This window comes from Aotus nancymaae, unplaced genomic scaffold (genome assembly GCF_030222135.1).
Source record: "Aotus nancymaae isolate 86718 unplaced genomic scaffold, 86718_ANA_hifiasm-v0.15.2.pri h1tg000029l, whole genome shotgun sequence".
In the NCBI taxonomy this organism is placed as follows: Eukaryota; Metazoa; Chordata; class Mammalia; order Primates; family Aotidae; genus Aotus; species Aotus nancymaae.
The window spans coordinates 81,048,896-81,068,700 of NW_026988442.1; the positions used below are offsets into that span (position 1 = coordinate 81,048,896).

General features: G+C 34.5%; 1 protein-coding gene across 3 annotated transcripts in view; it reads left to right on the forward strand.

The window, feature by feature from the left end:
* DPP10 (dipeptidyl peptidase like 10) overlaps positions 1-19,805 on the forward strand; it is a 1,408,189-nt gene that overhangs the window by 897,546 nt on the left and 490,838 nt on the right. For all 3 annotated transcript variants that reach the window (XM_064382830.1, XM_064382829.1, XM_064382831.1), the window contains exon 3: positions 13,634-13,729. In XM_064382830.1, the coding sequence (XP_064238900.1) occupies positions 13,634-13,729 (96 nt within the window). The remainder of the gene's footprint in view (positions 1-13,633; positions 13,730-19,805) is intronic.

Consider the following 19,805-nt stretch of genomic DNA (forward strand, 5'->3'; position numbering starts at 1 on the left):
AGTTAGTTTCTGAATTCTGAGTTCTAACTTGATTGCACTGTGGTCTGAGAGACTGTTTGTTATGATTTCCGTTCCTTTGCATTTGCTGAAGAGTGATTTACTTCCAATTATGTGGTCAATTTTAGAGTAGGTGTGATGTGGTGCTGAGAAGAATCTATATTCTGTGGATTTGGGATGGAGAGTTCTGTAAATGTCTATTAGGTTTGCTTGGTCCAGGTCTGAGTTCAAATCCTGGATATCCTTATTAATTTTCTGTCTCGTTGATCTGTCTAATATTGACAATGGGGTGTTAAAGTCTCCCACTATTATTGTGTGGGAGTCTAAGTCTCTTTGTAAGTCATTAATAAATTGCCTTATGTATCTGGGTGCCCCTGTATCGGGTGCATATATATTTGGGATCATTAGCTCTTCTTGTTGCATTGATCCTTTTACCATTATGTAATGTCCTTCTTTGTCTCTTTTGATTTTTGTTGCTTTAAATTCTATTTTATCAGAGATGAGAATTGTAACTTCTGCTTCTTTTTGCTCTCCATTTGCTTGGTAAATCTTCCTCCATCCCTTTATTTTGAGTCTTTCTGTATCCTTGCATGTGAGATGGGTTTCCTGAATACAGCACAATGATGGGTTTTGGCTTTTTATCCAATTTGCCAGTCTGTGTCTTTTGATTGGGGCATTTAGTCCATTTATGTTTAGGGTTAATATTGTTATGTGGGAATTTGATACTGTCATTTTGATGCTAGCTGGCTGTTTTGCCCGTTAGTTGATGCAGATTCTTCATTGTGTTGATGCTCTTTACCATTTTGTATGGTTTTGGAGTGGCTGGTACTGGTTGTTCTTTTCTATGTGTAGTGCCTCTTTCAGGAGCTCTTGTAAAGCAGGCCTGGTGGTGATGAAGTCTGAGTACTTACTTGTTCACAAAGGATTTTATTTTTCCTTCACTAATGAAGCTTAGTTTGGCTGGATATGGAATTCTGGGTTGAAAGTTCTTTTCTTTAAGGATGTTGAATATTGGCCCCCACTCTCTTCTGCCTTGTAGGGTTTCTGCTGAGAGATCTGCTGTGAGTCTGATGGTCTTCCCTTTGTGGGTAACCCGACCTTTCTCTCTGACTGCCCTTAGCATTTTCTCCTTCATTTCAACCCTGGTGAATGTGATGGTTATGTGCCTTGGGGTTGCTCTTCTTGAGGAATATCTTTGTGGTGTTCTCTGTATTTCCTGGACTTGAATATTGGCCTGGCTTGCTAGATTGGGGAAGTTTTCCTGGATGATATCCTGAAAAGTATTTTCCAGCTTGGATTCAATGTCTTTGTCACATTCAGGTACACCTATCAAACGTAGATTAGGTCATTTCACATAGTCCCATATTTCTTGTTGACTTTGTTCATTCCTTTTTACCCTGTTTTCTCTAATCTTGCCTTCTCATTTTATTTCACTGAGTTGATCTTCGACCTCTGATATCCTTTCTTCTGCTTGGTCAATTCGGCTGTTGAAACTTGTGCATGCTTCATGAAGTTCTCGTGTTGTGTTTTTCAGCTCCATCAATTCACTTATATTTCTCTCTAAGTTGTCCATTGTCATTAGCATTTTGTCAAATCTTTTTTTAAGGTTCTTAGTTTCTTTGCATTTGGTTAGAACATGTTCTTTTAGCTCACAGAAGTTTCTTATTACCCACCTTGTGAAGCCTGATTCTGTCATTTCATCACACTCATTCTCCATCCAGCCCTGTTCCCTTGCTGGTGAGGAGTTGTGATCCCTTGCAGGAGGAGAGGTGTTCTGGTTTCAGGTGTTTTCATCCTTTTTGTGCAGGTTTCTTCCCATCTTTGTGGATTTATCCACCAGTCATCTTTGTACTTGCTGACTTTCTGATTGAGTCTCTGAATGGACGTCCTGTTTCTTGATGATGAATTTATTTCTGTTTCTTAGTTTTCCTTCTAACAGTCTGGCCCCTCTGCTGTAGGACTGCTGAGGTCCACTCCAGGCCCTGCTTGCCTGGGGATCACCTGCAGCTACTGTAGAACAGTAAGGGTTGCTACCAGTTTCTTCTTCTGCTTTGTCCCAGAAGGATACCTGCCAAATGTCAGTCTGAGCTCTCCTTTATGAGGTGACTCTTTGGATATATGGGGGTCAGGGAGCTGCTTGAGGAGACAGTCTGTCCTTTATAGGAGCTCAGGTGCTGAGCTGTGAGCACTGTTGTTTATTCAGAGCTGCTGGGCTGGTACAATTAAGTCTGTTGCAGCAGAACTCATAAACCCCTTTTTTTTTCCCAGGTGTTCTGTCCCGGGGAGTTAGGGCTTTATTTATGAGTTTCCATTGTGCTGCTGCCTTTTTTTTTCAGGACTGCCCTGCCCAGCAAGGAGGCAGCCTAGTCACTGTCTGCCTGCAGAGGCTTTGCTGAGCTGCTGTGGGCTCCACCCAGCTGCCGTGTGAACTTCCCTGCAGTCCTGTTTATATGGGTGTAGTTAGAATTGCCTCGGCAATGGTGGCCCGCCTCTGTAATGATGGACTATCTCTGTAATCGCGAGTTGCCTCGGCAATGGCAGGCTGCCTCAGCAATGGCGGACTGCCTCCGTAGTGGTGGAGTGCCTCAGTAATGGCGGACGCCCCTCCCCCACAGAGCTGGACCATCCTGGGTTGAGCTGTGCTTGCTGTGAAACTCTCAACCCAGAGCGTTTCCAATTGCTGTTTTATTTTTTTGTGTGTGTGGGAGGGGTGGGACCAGCCGGGCCTGATCACCTGGCTCCCTGTCTCAGAGCCTTTTTTTTTTAGTTGAATGGTCAACTCTCTCCCAGGTGTTCCAGTCACCTGTTGAAAAGGCACCAGGATCTGTGTGATTTCCCATGGGGTGACCTACTGCGCTGGCTTAAAAAACAGTGCTGAGATTCGTGGCCCTTTTTTGCCTGGGAATCTCCTGGCCTAGCTCCCTGTTTCAGTCCCCTTTTTTTTTAATCAGATGAATGGTTGACTCTGCCTTCCCAGAGCTCCCCTTGCCGACTAACAGGGAACCCAGTCCCGTTTACTCTTCTCCGGGAACCACCGTGCCGGGGCGCCAGCAAAGCAGCTGTGTCAGGCAAAACAGCCGCGCTGGCGACCCCTGGGGCTCCTCTGCCTGGGAATCTCCTGGTCTGTGGGCAATAAAAATCCATCTGGAAATGCGGCATCCCCTCACCCTCTGTGCTTTCACTGGGAGCTGCAATCCTGAGCTGCTCCTAACCGGCCATCTTGGATCTTCCTCCCCATGTTGAATTTTAAAAATGTGTTTAAAATTAAAATATGGCTTTCTGTACAGAAGTCTCATTTTGGAAATATACTCAGATAGGAAAGAACATTCATTGGATGATTATCTGACTCAGGAAAGAAATTAAATAAAGGAATATATATTATTAGGCTTTGTCAGCTATAGGGATAATCTGAGTCAAAAGTAGTTCTAGTTAGTAGAATTGATCAGAAATTGACAGTACTCTTTTGTTTATGGTTTTTTTTTTTTTTTCAAGAAACCTATTGCTGCAATAAGAGATTAGGAAGAGTAAGAAAAGGCAAAAGAAAGAGATATAAAAGGAAATCCCTGGTATGCCAAGAGAACAAAGGTGATTTCCTGGGACTGTAAAGATAGATGTGGTGTGATTGACTTTTCCTTTTTGACTTTTCCTTGAATGGATGAATTAGGTTTCACAATACTAAGGGACAAGCTATTCGGTTTCCTTCATAGAAGTGCCTGAATTATAGATTATTATTTTTGTGATTCATATTTTGAACCTTACAAAGTCAGCATAGTTAAATGCACCTCTGAAAAGAAACTTCTGGATAGACTTTATATTTCACTGTATTTTTCTATTAACTATAAAGAAGCAACTTCATATTGTGTTTCTAAAGGTAAATCTGAGAATACACGTACAAACATTTTGGCTAAAGAGAACAACTATGAAAGAAACAAATATTCCAAGAGAATGAAAGACATTTTTTTGTATGTCTGAAATTGAACAATTTGAAAGTGCTTTAAATTGCTCTATATATTTTACATTTTAATAATAATAAAGACAGTGGCTTAAATTAAATAATCTGAGTACTTTGCTTGGTGATTTTCATATAAGTCTTCTTTTATGTGAAACACAAAACAAAACATGACCCAAAACATCTATACAAAATGTACCAGGATATATCATTTTATTTTTTCTGTTCTCCTACTGGATTAGTTCATTTTCACACTGCTGATAAAAACATACCCAAGAATGGGCAATTTACAAAAGAAAGAGGTTTATTGGACTTACAGTTTTACAAGGTTGGGCTGGCCTCACAATCATGATGGAAGGCAAGGAGGAGCAAGTCACATCTTATGGGGATGACAGGAAGCAAAAAGAAAGCTTGTGGAGGGAAACTCCCATTTTTAATACCATCAGATCTCGTAAGACTCATTGAGTATTATGACAACTGTGCAGGAATGACTCACCCCTGTATTTCAATCACCTTTCACCAGGTTCCTCCCACAACACATGGGAATTGTGGGAGTTACAATTCAAAATGAGATTTGAGTGGGAATGTAGTCAAACCATATTAGCTACTATGTACTTTTAGTTCTTAAATTTACATTAAAAACTGTAAATTTCTTAAGTAGGAAAGAACGAACTTTTGTTCATTTTCTAGGTGATGAATTAGGAAGCATTAAAAAGCAAGCTTGCGATCTTATCCTGATCTCAAATGACATAACTGTAGACAATATTTCATGTGCGGCCTAAAGTTTCAGCATCCTAGGGAAAGAAAAGAATGCAAATAAAAAACTAAAATAAGAATAGAATTTATATTTCAGATGTTAAATACTAAAACAAAACCTTAGGATCTGGTGACTAATTAGAGAATATACAAACAGCAGATATTTTGAAAAATCTAAAATTTAATCTTGACCATTGTGATTTGTATTCTGTAGTTTCAGCTAGCTTTGCAAGGAGGGGTAGAAGTGATGTTATCATTTCAATGAGCTATTCAATAATATTTAAAATGGAAATGCACTAGAAGACTATCCCATATGACACTAACCATGGAAAATGAAGAAAATGATTAAGAATAAATAAATATTTAAATCACAGTCCTGGGAATAGAGGAGGTAGTACTGGGAAAACCCAGCTAAAAGAGAATCACGTGAGCAGAATGGAAAATGGCTTGTTCATCTTGTGGAAAATTTTCAATAACTACCTGATTAGATTTTTCTTTCTATTTCTGTTTTAATAGGAAATTATTTTGAATAGGATTTAAATTAAAAGAAATATTGCTGAACCTCTAATATCAAGAATAAACTAGATAAAACTAACACAATTATTTTCAACAAAGAGGTATCAAGAACTTAAAGTCAAAAATTAGCTTTTCTTCAGCTGAATGCTGAAGAACTTTCTTTTTTTCTTTGAAGATTATGCAGCCAACTCCTTTCAAAAGGCTATTTGAAAGCAAGATTGGATTTTTGGAAGAAACAACAGAAATACCCATAGCAGTCTATGATCTTAAATAACCAAATAGAGCAGAGAAATGAACATGGAGTGAATTATTCAATTTCAGTTCTGTTGCCACATTCATATTGCCAAAGCTGAACTTTTTACCTAAGATACAATACCTGGTAACTATTTAACTAATAATGGTTCTGTTTCCAGGTCTGTAAATACTTGTGAATTGTTAAACCATGCATTTATTTGAAATTTTGTGTCACCATTCATAATTGTAACATAGTATCCTATAGGGTTAACAAATATTTATATCTTTAATAGCAACTATTAGCATATATTAGGTTTTCAGACTTTCATACATGTATACACTCTCTCTCTCTATATATGTATGTGTATATATATATATATAATTGTGCCTTATTTTTAGTTACAGAATTACTAGAGATGAGATACATTCTCAAACAGCTTGCTAGTAAAGAGAACAGTCTATGAGAGGTAAAATTCAATTTTAGGAATATTTTTTACATTAGGGACTAAGTATTGATTTTAGAATTTTTCTCTAAAGGTTAATAAGAAAGGAGCTTTATATGAAAGAACATCTCTTAAAATGATTTACAATCTATATCATTTTTCTTCTGAGCCACCTTCTCATTGTTCAGTGTGAGTGATTGAGATGAATGATTGATATCCAGGTTTCTCTGTTTGCTAAGTAAAAATAAAGAGAAAGTTATTTAAATGTATTAAATAGTAAGATTTCTCTCAGTGATTCTCCCTGGGTCTGAGTCTAACATAAATTAAGTTTCTGCTAAATTAGATTGCAATGTGTGTAATAAATGTTTGCTGATGACAGAATTCAGTTGTAACTCTAAATTACCTGTAACAATGAGCAGAGGGTAAGCTTGGAATTTAAGTCATATTGTAGACAATTGTCTTGAAGAAAGCAAAAAAAAAAAAAAAAAAATCCTACATTGTAGTGAATGCTGTGACATTTCTCTCTTTGAGAAAGGAGAATATGCTAATGTTATATTCCTGGGCAAGTTGAGGCAGAATGGGATGCTAATAAGGTCCAGAGGGGCTTTCAGTAAGGAGTTGGATTTCAGTTGGAAGAAAGGTTCTTGTGGCTAAAAGGCAATAAGAATATTCTTGAAATATTTTTTATAAAATTGTATATATTATCTTGTGAAAAGATGCTATTAATATTAAGGAGAAAAGGAAAGAAAATTTATTTTTTAGGAGTCAGTATAGCTTAATGAAGAAAACTTAAAGTCAGAGAGATGCAGGTTCAAATTTCAGCTTTGCCAATTACGGGCCATGTGGTCTTTGTCAACATTGCTGAGCCTGTAACTGTGAAATGAGGATACCAATACCCAGTAGGGCTTGGGGGACATTCAGAAGAGAGAGGATTGATTGCAAAGGATGAACATCCCAGATGATTATGATGAGACATGGGGAAAGCTCGTTCATAAAAAGAGCTAGGGGATAGAAGTTAGCCTTGGAGGCTATTAAAAAAGAATCTTAATTATTCATTTGTATAAGGAAGGAGTCTTTATTCTAGGAATGAAAAATTCAAGAGACCTCAGGGGTAATACCTAGCAGCTAAGAAAAATTTAAGGAAAGGAACAAAGAAAGCAACAAAAAAGCAGAAGAAAACCCAAAGAAATGAATGAAATATATAGTTTTCTCAGTATTGAATAAAGCCAAATAAATTAATTCTTAAATTGCACATATCTCTCCTTCTGATTATTGTTTAAAGAGAAGATTTATTTAGAATTACTTGAATTACTTTAAAATTGGTTTTAGGATAAGTTTCAGGGGCAATTGGAGTTAAAAAATATTCTTATTATTAAAACTATTAAACTATTCCAGAATGCAGAAAATAAATATAACTTCAAAAATATTGAATAGGCCGGGCGCGGTGGCTCAAGCCTGTAATCCCAGCACTTTGGGAGGCCGAGGCGGGTGGATCACGAGGTCAAGAGATCGAGACCATCCTGGTCAACATGGTGAAACCCCGTTTCTACTAAAAATACAAAAAATTAGCTGGGCATGGTGGCGCATGCCTGTAATCCCAGCTACTCAGGAGGCTGAGGCAGGAGAATTGGCCTGAACCCAGGAGGCGGAGGTTGCGGTGAGCCGAGATCGCGCCATTGCACTCCAGCCTGGGTAACAGGAGCGAGACTCCGTCTCAAAAAAAAAAAAAAATATATTGAATAAACAGGTTAATGTGCTAAGTGATTAATATAATACAAAATGGGAAATAAAGGACTCTGTAGTTTTATTCATCAACATAGATGTAAACATTTAAATAAAAGTTTAACATATTAATCTAATAGTATAAAAATAATAATTCAACATGGTTGGTTGGATTTTGTTACATACATATAGGGCAGTTGTAAATAAGAAATTTTATTTATGTAATTTTTATAACAATGTGTTAAAGGAGAAAATATATATATGTGAAAGAATTTGATTTTAACACAACAATTTTAACTATGTTCATTGATTGCCTCAAATCATAGTTCTGAACTAAACATGTAGTCTTTTAGAGTGTCTAAGTCTTTATGCATGGTTAGCTTTCCAATTTTTCCTTTGTATATAATGTCTTACAAAGACAGCATAAAATGCAAAATAGAATTTTTTAAAATCAATACTTTTATAGACTCCTTCTGTGTTTCCATTGATTCAGTAGGAATTTCCTAACACAAATAATTAGGTTATTTGTAAATAATTATTTAACAAAAATTGTGCCGTATTCCCCTCCTCACCTAAAGATAGCAAGAAAGGCAAAAAAAAGAACAACAACAACAAAAAAAAACAAGAGTAACACTAAGACTATGATCATTCAACATTGTTTTTCAAAAAAAAAAAATTAAATTTTTTAGTTTTAGGGATTAGGTCTCACTCTGTTGCCCAGGCTGGAGTGCAGTAGCGAGTGGCACAGTCATAGCTCACTCTTAACCTTGAACTAACTCATAAACTCAACTGATCCACCTGCCTCAGCCTCCCAAGCAGCTGTGATTACTGGCATGTGTCACCTTGTCCAGTTCAATGTCATTTTTCACATTCAAGCTAGTTAAATAATTTACTAGAGTTCAACAAATGTTTTTCAAAAATGAAGTTGGAACAATTAGGCATCCACAGACACAAAACAAAATAAGCCTCATGCCATGTGCAAACATATATAAAAAGTAACTCAAAATAGAGCAGGGGCTAATATGTGAAATATAAAACGATAACCTTTCTTATGAAAAATTTCAAAAAAAGAGATGAAACATTGTTAGAATTGACAGCAAAAGCAAGATTCATAAAAGGAAAAATTGATTACCTGGACCTCATAAATAATGATATCTTTTTCTCTGCAAAACATTTTTTGAAGAGGGTAAAAAGACAAGTTATAGACTGGAGGGAAATATTTGAAATTCACATATCTGACAAAGGATTTGTATTTAGAATAGACGAAAAATCTCCTCAAACTCAGTGTTAAACAAACACACAAACAAACTAATTCAGTTAGAAAATGGGTGAATGACATGAACAGGTATTTCACTGAAGATTATATGTGGATCATAAATACATGCATTAAATGATGTTCAACCTCATTAGCTATTAGAGAAATGCAAATTAAACCACAAGGGGATATCACTACACATATGCAAGAATAGCCATTTTTTAATGACGTCAAAGGCTGCCAAGGGTGCAGAGAAACTGAATCATTTATACATTGCTAGTGAGAATGTAAAATGCTACAACTACTCTAAAATAGCATATGGAATTTTTAAATAAAACTGTTATGTGTTTGCATTGTACCCAGCAACTGCATATTTGGTCATTTGTTTTGGAGAAAAGAAAATTTATGTTTATACAAAAATCTATAAAATGTTCATAGCAACTTTATTTATAATATCCCAAAACCAAAAGTAACAATAACTCAAATGTTTTTCAACGAGTGAAGAGTTAAACAAAGAGTGGTGTATTAATACCCTGGAATATTACTCAGCCATCAAAAGAAATAGATTATTGATACTCTCAACTGCTTGGATAGATCTCAAGGGAATTATTTTGAGTGATAAAAGTCAATCCAAATGCTTAGGTATGGTATGATTCCAATTATATAGTATTCTTAAAATTACAGAATTTTAAGGATGGAGACCAGAGCAGTGGTTACCAAGGGATCGTGTCTGGGACTGTGGTAATAAAAGGATAGCACAAGAGTTCCTGGTGATGGAACTGTTCTTGACTGTGGTGCATATCACATGTGATGCAGTTGCATAGAACTAAAGACACAAGAGCACACATGCATAAATGAATACATGTAAATCTGAGGAAATCTTAGTAAGATTAATGGAGCATATCAATGTCTGTTTCTTTTTGTGATATTATTATGCAGGATGTTACTTGTCACTGAGAGAAACTGAATGAAGGGTACACAGAATTTCTCTGTAATATTTCTTGCAACTCCATATGAATCTTCAATTACTTGGGAAGCAAATGCATACATAGTATAACCAGTTGCTTAAACGTTGGAAAAGAAAGAAAGAAAGAAAATAATATTTTTACAGATGATATAATTGAATATGTAGAAAATAAAAACTCAATAATTATTGAAATTTTTAAGAAAATATATGGTGTATAATTATTAACCTGTGGATATAAAAGTAATTTAGATTGAGAATGGGAAATGTTCTGTTCATAAATCCAAACTATATATACTTTGCACTAAATTCAATTTGAAGACTTATATGAAAAATCAAAGATAAAGTAGTATTAATGTACATAAAATGTGGATGGAATAGTTCTGAATGAAAAGCCTTAATGTTGTGCAATGTTTAAAATTTTCCAGTTTCTTCTGGGTGTGTATATGTATCTAATATATATAGTGCTATTTTAATAAAATTTCTATTTGAATGAGTTATAATATGATTTTAAAGCTCACATGAAGGATGCCATGTTTGAAAATTACCAAAATATTTTTGGAAAATAAGATTATTTGGTGTGGTGTACTTACAGCCTTATTTTTTATTAATTCACTTTTTTCTTAAAAATGTAAATGAAATATGTGGAACTCATTAGGAACAAACTAAATATTTTTGGAAGACAGATGCATGAATATAAAAGATATTTATATATAATACTTTTTTTAATTTAACAGATTAGGATCATTTATTTAATAGATTGTGTTAGTATAATCTCTCTCACTGAAATAAGCATATGCCTACCTCCCACCTTTACCTATTTAAATTCATCTTATCCAATAAATTAATGTTTTTCAAATATAGATGATAAAATATAATTCTCTAAAAATTGAAGGGATCTGATTAGACAAAATAATGATAAATTTATGTAATAGGGAAATGTAAAAATTTTGAAATTTATCTATATCAAACCTTGGTTTTATTGAGATATCTCATAGAATAAATATACTACTGAAACCCTAATAAAATGAGCTCATCTGATTTAAATATCATACTTTTCTGATGGAGGCTGAAATCTGGACTTAAGACGTTTTTTGGCTTGTGAAACAACAAACACTTATCCTTTTATCTCGAATGTTCTTACTCCTTCTATTACCCTTACTATTCCCTTCCTCTGCCTTTTGAAACCTGTAATACGCAGGGTTTTTTAAAATAGGTTTTTTTGCTAATAGATTATTTTTCAGCTGAATTTTATATTCACAGCAAAATTGAGTGAAAAGTATAGGAATTTCCCATATTCTCTTCCCCCTGACCCTGTGCCTTATAAATGCATAGCTTCCCCCATTATCAAAATCCTCCACCAGAGTGGCACATTTGCTATCACTGATGAACCTATATTGACACATCATTATGACCCAAAGTCCATTTGGATTCACTCTTCAGTGGAATGTATTCAGTGGATTTGGACAAGTAAATAAGGACATGTATCCACTATTATAGAATCATATGGAATAACTTCACCACCCTAAAAGTTCTCTGTGTTCACCTGTTCATTCCTTCCCCTTGCAATTCCTAGCAACTGCTGATGTTTTTGTTGTCGCTATAGTTTTGCTTTTTCGAAAATGTCATGTAGTTGAAATTAAACACTATGTAGCCTTTTCTTATTGGCTTCTTTCACCTTGTAATATGCATTTGAGTTTCCTTCATGTCTTTTCATGGCTTGATAGCTCATTTTTTTTGCACAGAATGATAACCCATTTAAAAAATTTATCTAGTTTATTTAGCCATTCACCTACTGAAGGACATCTTGGTTGTTTCCAAATTTTGCTAATTATTAATAAAGCTCCTATAAACTTTTGTGCTTGGGTTTTTCTGAGCTAATACATTTTCAACTCCATTTGGGTAAATACCAAGGAGCATGATTACTGGATTGTATGATAAGGATTTGTTTAGTTTTATAAAAAAGAAAAGAAAAAAAAAAAAACAGTCTATCTTCCAAAGTGACTATACCATTTTGCATTCTTACCCAGGAATTAGTGAGAGTTGATCATTTTATATTTAAGTGAAGCCTTCTCTGATTTTTTTTTGAGATATTTCTCTTTCTTTTTCCAAACTCATTTAGCCCTCATTTAGTGTCCTTATACTGACAATATCCTTATACAGACATATATATATATGTATAGATATATATGTAATTTTTTTTTTTTGAGACAAGGTCTCACTGTCACCCAGGCTGGAGTGTAGTGGTGCAGCAGTGCAATCTCAGTTAACTGCAACCTCTGCCTCCTGGGTTCAAGCAATTCTCCCACCTTAGCCTCCCAAGTAGCTGGGACTACAGGCACGCACTACACCAGGCTAATTTTTTGTATTATGTATATATTTTTGGAGATACGGAGTTTTACCACGTTGGCCAGGCTGTTCTCAAACTCCTGACCTCAAGTGATCCACCCACCTTGGCCTCCCAAAGTGCTGAGATATAGGTGTGACCCACTGCGCCCGGCCTGACATCTATTATGTTTTTTGTTAAGCATGTGCAAACCCCTCAGGGCAGGACAGAAATATGTCTCCTGTCCTTTACAATACTGCATTTATCACCTTAAAATTTTTTGAATGAAGCTAGAAAATTTGTGAATGAATTAAGAAATTCTGGTGTGTCAGACTGCCAGGAAAATGATCAAATGCTTATCATTACCTAACAGCATTTTGTTTTGCAAATCGCTATACAATCACAATGTCTTATGCTAAAATTAGAATCAAACAATTCTCACTATTTTTACTATAATATTTTTTTCAATTTTTTCTTGGCAGTTATTTTGTAGGTTAAATATATGATTGATTTATCTGAAAGGGAACTGCATTTGAAATTATTGACTCTTTGTCCCAGCTTTTTAGCTAGAATAAAGCAAAGTTCTTGCTGCAATAAGTGTTGAACCTTTTAAAAGTAAAATCTAATGAGGTTAGTATACATCCTTGACATTTTATTTTAAACCAGAGTGAAGGTCACAGCTGAAAGGTTACAAAGATGAATTTATACAGAAAATAAACAATGCTATTAATTTGCAAAGAAAATGCGATATTGCTGTCTATAGCCTCTTGCATCTAAAAGGGTGTTTGTGATGCCTGATTTTAGTATTCAAGCCCTATTATCTTTTCATTTCTTAGAATATAGAAAGAGGTTCACACCTAGCTTATCTATCGAAGACTAGTATAAAACATGTGCTTTGTCATTAATATTCTAGTATTTTATTATTTGAACTTTTAATTTAAGTCAAATGTCAACTCCACTTTGTATTTGTTGGTACTAATTTTTTGGTGGAAGTATGTAATTATTTTTCTTACTTGGTGAACTTTTTTCTGACTTGAGAGTTTTGTCATACAGTTTAAGTTCCTCAACTCTACCATCTTTGGTTTTTACAACAAAACTACATTTCAGATGAAAGAATATGTCAACATGAGTTTGGAAAGGGGCTGAATTATAGTTAAATGATAGAAAATCTGCCTTTTTGGATACAATGTAAAACAGGAATTCTTAACTGATTTTATATTACTAATACATAACATGGGATTGCTCTATAAAATTTGTACAAGATCAAGACAATTTTAATACTAAAAATAGTTTCATTTATTTAAAAAGTCATTAAACAAAGTTCAAATGCTAAAAACCATGTCAAAATGATCACTTTATATTGTTATCTAGTTAGTATATTTTTTGAGCAAATATTTCAAATTTTGTAATTTGTTCCTTTTAAAAAATGAACATAAGATAGGTATCTAATCTAGAATTTCCTTTATTTTAGATGAACTCACAAATTCATCTGAAACCAGATTGTCTTTAGAAGACCTCTTTAGGAAAGACTTTGTGCTTCATGATCCGGAGGCTCGATGGATCAATGGTAAGTGTACACGTTTTTGAACACTATATTTCTTTTGAGTTCTATATAATTAAAATTTTTAAAAATGATATTTATAGGCTGGGTGTAGTAATCCCAGCACTTTTGGAGACCAAGGCGGGCAGATCACCTGAGGTCAGGAGTTCGAGACCAGACTGACCAACATGATGAAACCCTGACTCTACTAAAAATACAAAAATTAGCCATGCATGGTGGTGGATCCTTGTAATCACAGTAACTCAGGAGGTTGAGGCAGGAGAATCGCTTGAGCCTGGGAGGTGGAAGTTGCAGTCTGCTGAGATCACACCACTGTACTCCAGCCTGTATGACAGAGAGAGGCTCTGTCTGAAAAAAACAAACAAACAAAAAAAGATTTTGTAGTTAATATTTTAATTGAAAGTGTGCTTCAAAGATTATGTGGGTATTATTTAAAGTAAAACCTTGGTTCTTGTGAGAGAAAATCAATTCCTAAGATAGGGCGTCAATAAATTATTTGGCAAACGTTAGGTTGACAGTTTTGTGTCTGTTGCTCTCTCATGATCATTAGTTATATGACTTGAAGGATATATTACATCTCTAGCATATCCCTAGATAATTCTTCTTAGTGTAGCAGTGTACATTTTGGGAGCTTGTATGTAGAAGTGTTAAGTGCTTCAAATTTGACAATATGATTGGTTTTGTTTTTCTCTTTGTGGTTTTCCTTTTTAAGTTTAAGTGTTACAAACTAGTGAGACTATGCAAAGTTGAAATGACTTGGAAAAAACATGGAAATATATGGGACTTTTTTTTTCTGGCCTGGAAAAAAGCCTCCTTAGGTTCTCTTAAGTCAACCTCTGACATAAAAGTAAGAAAATAAAACCACGAAGTGGCTTCATGGCCTTTGCTTTGTCTTTATGGAAGATAATAAGGGCATAATGTTTTGATGAATCAGTGTTTAATCCTTTGAATATTCTAATTTGCCCAACTATACTAATCATTATGGTTGAATAGCTGTTAGTATTTACCCTTCACTTTATTTGGGCATAATATCTTTACTTAGTTTCAAGGCAGAGAGTATATTATTTGTATAATAGATAAAAGGACCTCTGCCTTTTTAGCTAATAAAGATCACTATATTTACAGTTCATTCCTTCCTCTCTCTTACTCTAATGAAGTGCATTTATGTTGGTGAATTAAACCTTAATATATGGAAGCTGTAAATAGAATGTAATTTAACCCATGAGAGCAAGGGTCAAATCACATGTGTTTACTTGACACTGATATGGCTCCTGAAGATCTGCAGGCATTTGCAATTTGTTTTTTGAATAAATGAATGAATGATTTTAATTGATGTGCAGTCTCATTTTCACATAAATTTTAATTGAAATCAAGAAGGTAAGTGTGTATTGTGGTGATGATATTATGGATAAAGAACACAAGGTAGCATTTTTCTTAATAAATCTATTTATTTTTATTTTAAATAGTTTACAAATTTGAGGCTAGCCATATTTTTGCCTTTGCACTGTGATTATTTCAGATGTACACTGTAATGAGTGCTATAACTGAAGAAGGCTAATAAAAAAGATAATTATCACCCCAAAATTATCCAAATACACAAATCTCTCATAAATAATTATTCTAATGTGTGATTACAATTATGCCAATCACCTGCTTACTCTGTAGCAAATGTTTTCTACTGAGACTAATGACAACATGAAAATTGCTAGAATTTTTTTAAAAATAGTATTATGAGTCGTCAGATTTGAAATGCTGAATAATCTAGTTTTATTCACCATGTTTTTGGACAAATTATAGAAATTTTGTAGTCTTTGATTTCGAAAGCATGAAAAATTATGGGTCTCATCTCCCTTCTCAGGTTAGTTTGTCCTATTTAGAGGCATTTACTCCTGTGTATAACTGACACTGTGATATTGAAGCTCCAAAGGACACGACAGATATTTAAGTAGTGAACTGCATGCTAAATTAAGCCATATTTCAATATCTAGGACATAGCTTCTACTCTTATACTTCACAGGTTAGCAAAATAATCTATTTAGAGTTTATTATTTTTCAAGTAATTTCTTTATTATTCATTGATAAATTTGATCCTGAGAGGGCATTCTGGGACAAAGCTGCAGTGTTATTATAATGTTCTAAGTTATACCTAAATGTATAATTTTAATAAAGAATTTGACATAAAGGCAACTCTTTAAGTTGGAATGAACAAAGCCTAAGCTCTGAAAGCATGGAGTCTTATAAATACCATCAAAAGAGCTGGCTCATTGTCAGTAGATTGTGTGTGCACTGAGTTACTTTTCAAGTACAAGAATGAATCTGTGCTTTTATCCAACCCAGATCTTTCTGTCAAGTGCTAGGTACTTGGCCTATTTACGTATTCCTCACATAGCCTGGAAATACAATAGGAAATATATGAATAGGATGTGTAACCTTGGCCTCATTATCAACAATTATATCTAAATGTAACATGTGAGCTTTTTCTTTATTCTCAAGTGATGTCTCAACAGGTTTTCTTAGTACATAAGTTACTTGAAGGAGTGTGAGCTAAGCTTATTTGGAAGCATCATTAATTATTGGAGGTCATCATAGAAATGCTGAATGTATTATTGGTCAAAGGAAAGGAGGGAGTCTAGACGGCCCTGACATGTGTAGGTTACAGTGAGGCAATGCCATTCATTATGCTGGGTCTCAAAAAATATATCTGAGAACATCATTGCGGCCTTGGATGGGTGCTCCTATTCATGGTTAGCTTAACAACGGGCTTACCCCAGCTCTACTCATATCTTTGAAATCTCCATTTTTATAGCATGTTCATTCTAGCGATGTCAACTTGAAACCTGAAAACCCATCTTATTTAAAAGTATTCATCTATCCACACACATTTGATAATCAATTGATCACCAAAGAAATATCTAACATTGCCTTCTACTGAGGCTCTTTGATGGATGCTTTATGAACATATTTCATAGGACTGCATATGACATTAAAGTTAACCCCAGAAAACTGAGGCTTAACTCAAAACTTATGTGAACACACACCTAATAAAAAGGCAGAGGCTGATGTTGACGTATAAAACCTGACTTCTTTCATTGTTTCACTCTGATGCGTCATCCTCGTATCTAACATATTTATCAAGTACCTCCTTGACAATCCCATTTTAACAGTCCTCATTGCTGTTGCAGGGTGGAAAGGTATGATAGCTTTCCTCACCCATCATAAAGGTGACGGCCAACACTGCCGTAACAAAAGACCAGTTAAGAAGAGAAAAGCATAACACATGTATTTAATCAAAGTTTTATGTCACATGGAAGACTTCCAAAATGCAGACTCAATGGCCTAGGGAAAACTGTCCATTTGTTTGCTTAGGTTCAATAAAGTATGGGCAGCGTATTGAAATGTGACTGAATAAAAAGGGTATATTTTAATCATAATAAAATGAGGGAGAAACCCAGCAAGGCTTATCTGTTCAGATCTTTCTTGATCTCCCTGTGTAACATATAATCCTCCCAGATATAAGGAGGAACTCCCCTGGAAAGTGGGTCTTATGATCTCTTATCACAAAGGTAGGTCAGTGCATTTCCTTGTGACAGCTCCTACACAGAAAAGTAGAGGAAGGTTAGAATATTTCTAGATTTTGTGGCTTGCTTGGAAAGAGTGATGCTAGTTTTTATAACCTGTCCTGGAGTAAAGGAATTCTGGTTTCTATGACTTGCTTCAGGGTTGGGAGAGAGGTAGGAGACAGGAAGGCAAAAAAAAAAGTCAGATGTAGACTTTGCTTCTGAGACTACCCGAGGCCTTCCAATGTCTTAGTCAGTTCAAACTACTCAGCATGCCACTGCGCCATATTTCAAGGTATCATTTTCTGAGTCCCAACACTATTAATTTTTTCATGTTGAATATTACAGTAATACGTTTGTTTCCCCAGGTACATTCATATAGTGGTAACTTACACCGTCACTAGAACTAGAATGTATATATATGTTTACTGACTTGATCATTATCTAGAAAAGTGAACAAAGTGACTTTAAAACAGCATTGATAGTAGCGATATCACATTGTCTATTGTGTAACAGTGATTATCTCCAAATTATCTTTTCTTTCTACTTATTTTGTTTTTTTCTCATTTTTTTCAATAAATGTGTATGTTTACATGGATTATTTGTCTTTTATAATTTTAACTTTTTATTTTAGATTAGGGGATGCATGTGCAGGTTTGTTACATGGGTATATTGCAACTTTAGCAATCTTAGAATATTCATTTTGAGCTATTATATAAAATGAATCAAGTGATATTTTATTTTTAAACTGTGTCTTTTACTCTGTGTCAATAGACAGTTCCAAAATTTATCTGGTAGAATAGAAGCAATTACAATTATCATTTGATCCCAAAATATGTTGTAAATTTTAAATACATCTGGGTTCCAGTGGACAAACATACCATCATGTAATGAGATTTTACTGTGCAACTAGTGTGTCATTTGCTCACCCCATGAGTTTGACCACATGTGCTCAGTTGTATTAGTCCACTTATTTGTTGTGAACCTGCAGCAATATCAAATTGCTATGCAAGTTTTTAAATGTTTACCCACAATTAAACTTACCTGTTCTGGACCAGTGGCCAACCTTTCATCAACTGGCTGTAGGCAGACAACATCACACTTAGCACAGCCCTTCCCTAGGAGACAATACACCATGAAGAATAAGTGTCAGTATTCAATGAGTACTCAATAAATGTTTCATTATCATTAGAACAGTTGTATATGGAATGTGATGGAAGTTGTTTCACATTCCTTTTGAAAAATGGCATACTGGAATAAGTGATCATATGTGAGGCTTTGGGTTTTATTTTGATCTTATTTGACTCACTTGTTACATGTTGGAAAAGATTAAACTCACTTGTTACATGAGATTCCAACACAAATATCTTAACCTGCTGCCTTTGTGATGTGTGACAGTATAACGTGGAAACAGGAGAGTCATTAAATCGAGGTAAGCCATGGTCTTTCAGCAAGTTATCTAAGCCTCTTAAGGCTTGGTTTCTTCATTCAGAGTGGGGATATTAGTGCCAGAGCTAGAAGCATGATACAGAGTAAGAGAGCAAAAATATGTAAAAAGTGAAGATAAAAAGGTAAAAGGTTAAAAAAAAAGAAAACCAAAAATATAAAGTCAGGGTCTGTAGCCTTGTGGATCTTCAAATGGTAGTGATTCATATAACTGATTTTAGAGATGTTCTGAACACCTGATATTTGTTAATAAATGTACTGGGAAGTCTCATTCTCATAATTTATGCAGGATATTGAAGAGGCAGTGAAAAGTCACTATTGTAACCTGTATGAAAAATGAGACATTATTGTAAATAATATCAATAATATTTACTATAATTAGGGGAACCATAAATAGGAAAACTAAACAAATACATCTGTGTTGTTTCTTGTTTGTTTGTTTTTGACACTAATTTATCATGCTAGAATTATTGTCCATTAACTTAATTTGATTGAGCTGCAGAAGATGTTGGGTTTCTCAGTGCACAGGGAGCTATTTCTAACTCCCTATATTCAGCCCTCAGTCAAAACTATCTTATTTTGTATCTTCTTGACCAAAAATGTTATTTTTTATAATCATCACCCAAACTGATAGTTAAATAAAATGGAGTTGAATTTATGTTCATGAGGCTCCTGAAGATAAAATGTATTTTTCTTGCAACATAATTTATAAAGACAAAACATTGCCTAGATCCTAAATGTACACAATTAGGTATATGGTCAAATAAATCAATTTGCATCTATTTAATGGAATACTAGGCAGCCATAAAAATTAATCTTTAAAAAAAGTAATGACATTGCAACATACTCAGGATAATACGTGAAAATAGCACAATACAGAATTACATATATAGTGTATTCACAATTGTATTACAGGCATATACACACCTGTATATGCAAAGAAAATAATACTAGACTTTAATATGCCAAAATATTAAATAATTTTCTGATAGAGTGATTGAGTTATTTTTATTTTTTTTCTTTTTGTCTCTGCTTTCCAAATTTTCAACAAGTATTCTGCTGTGTCATACTATGGCAAC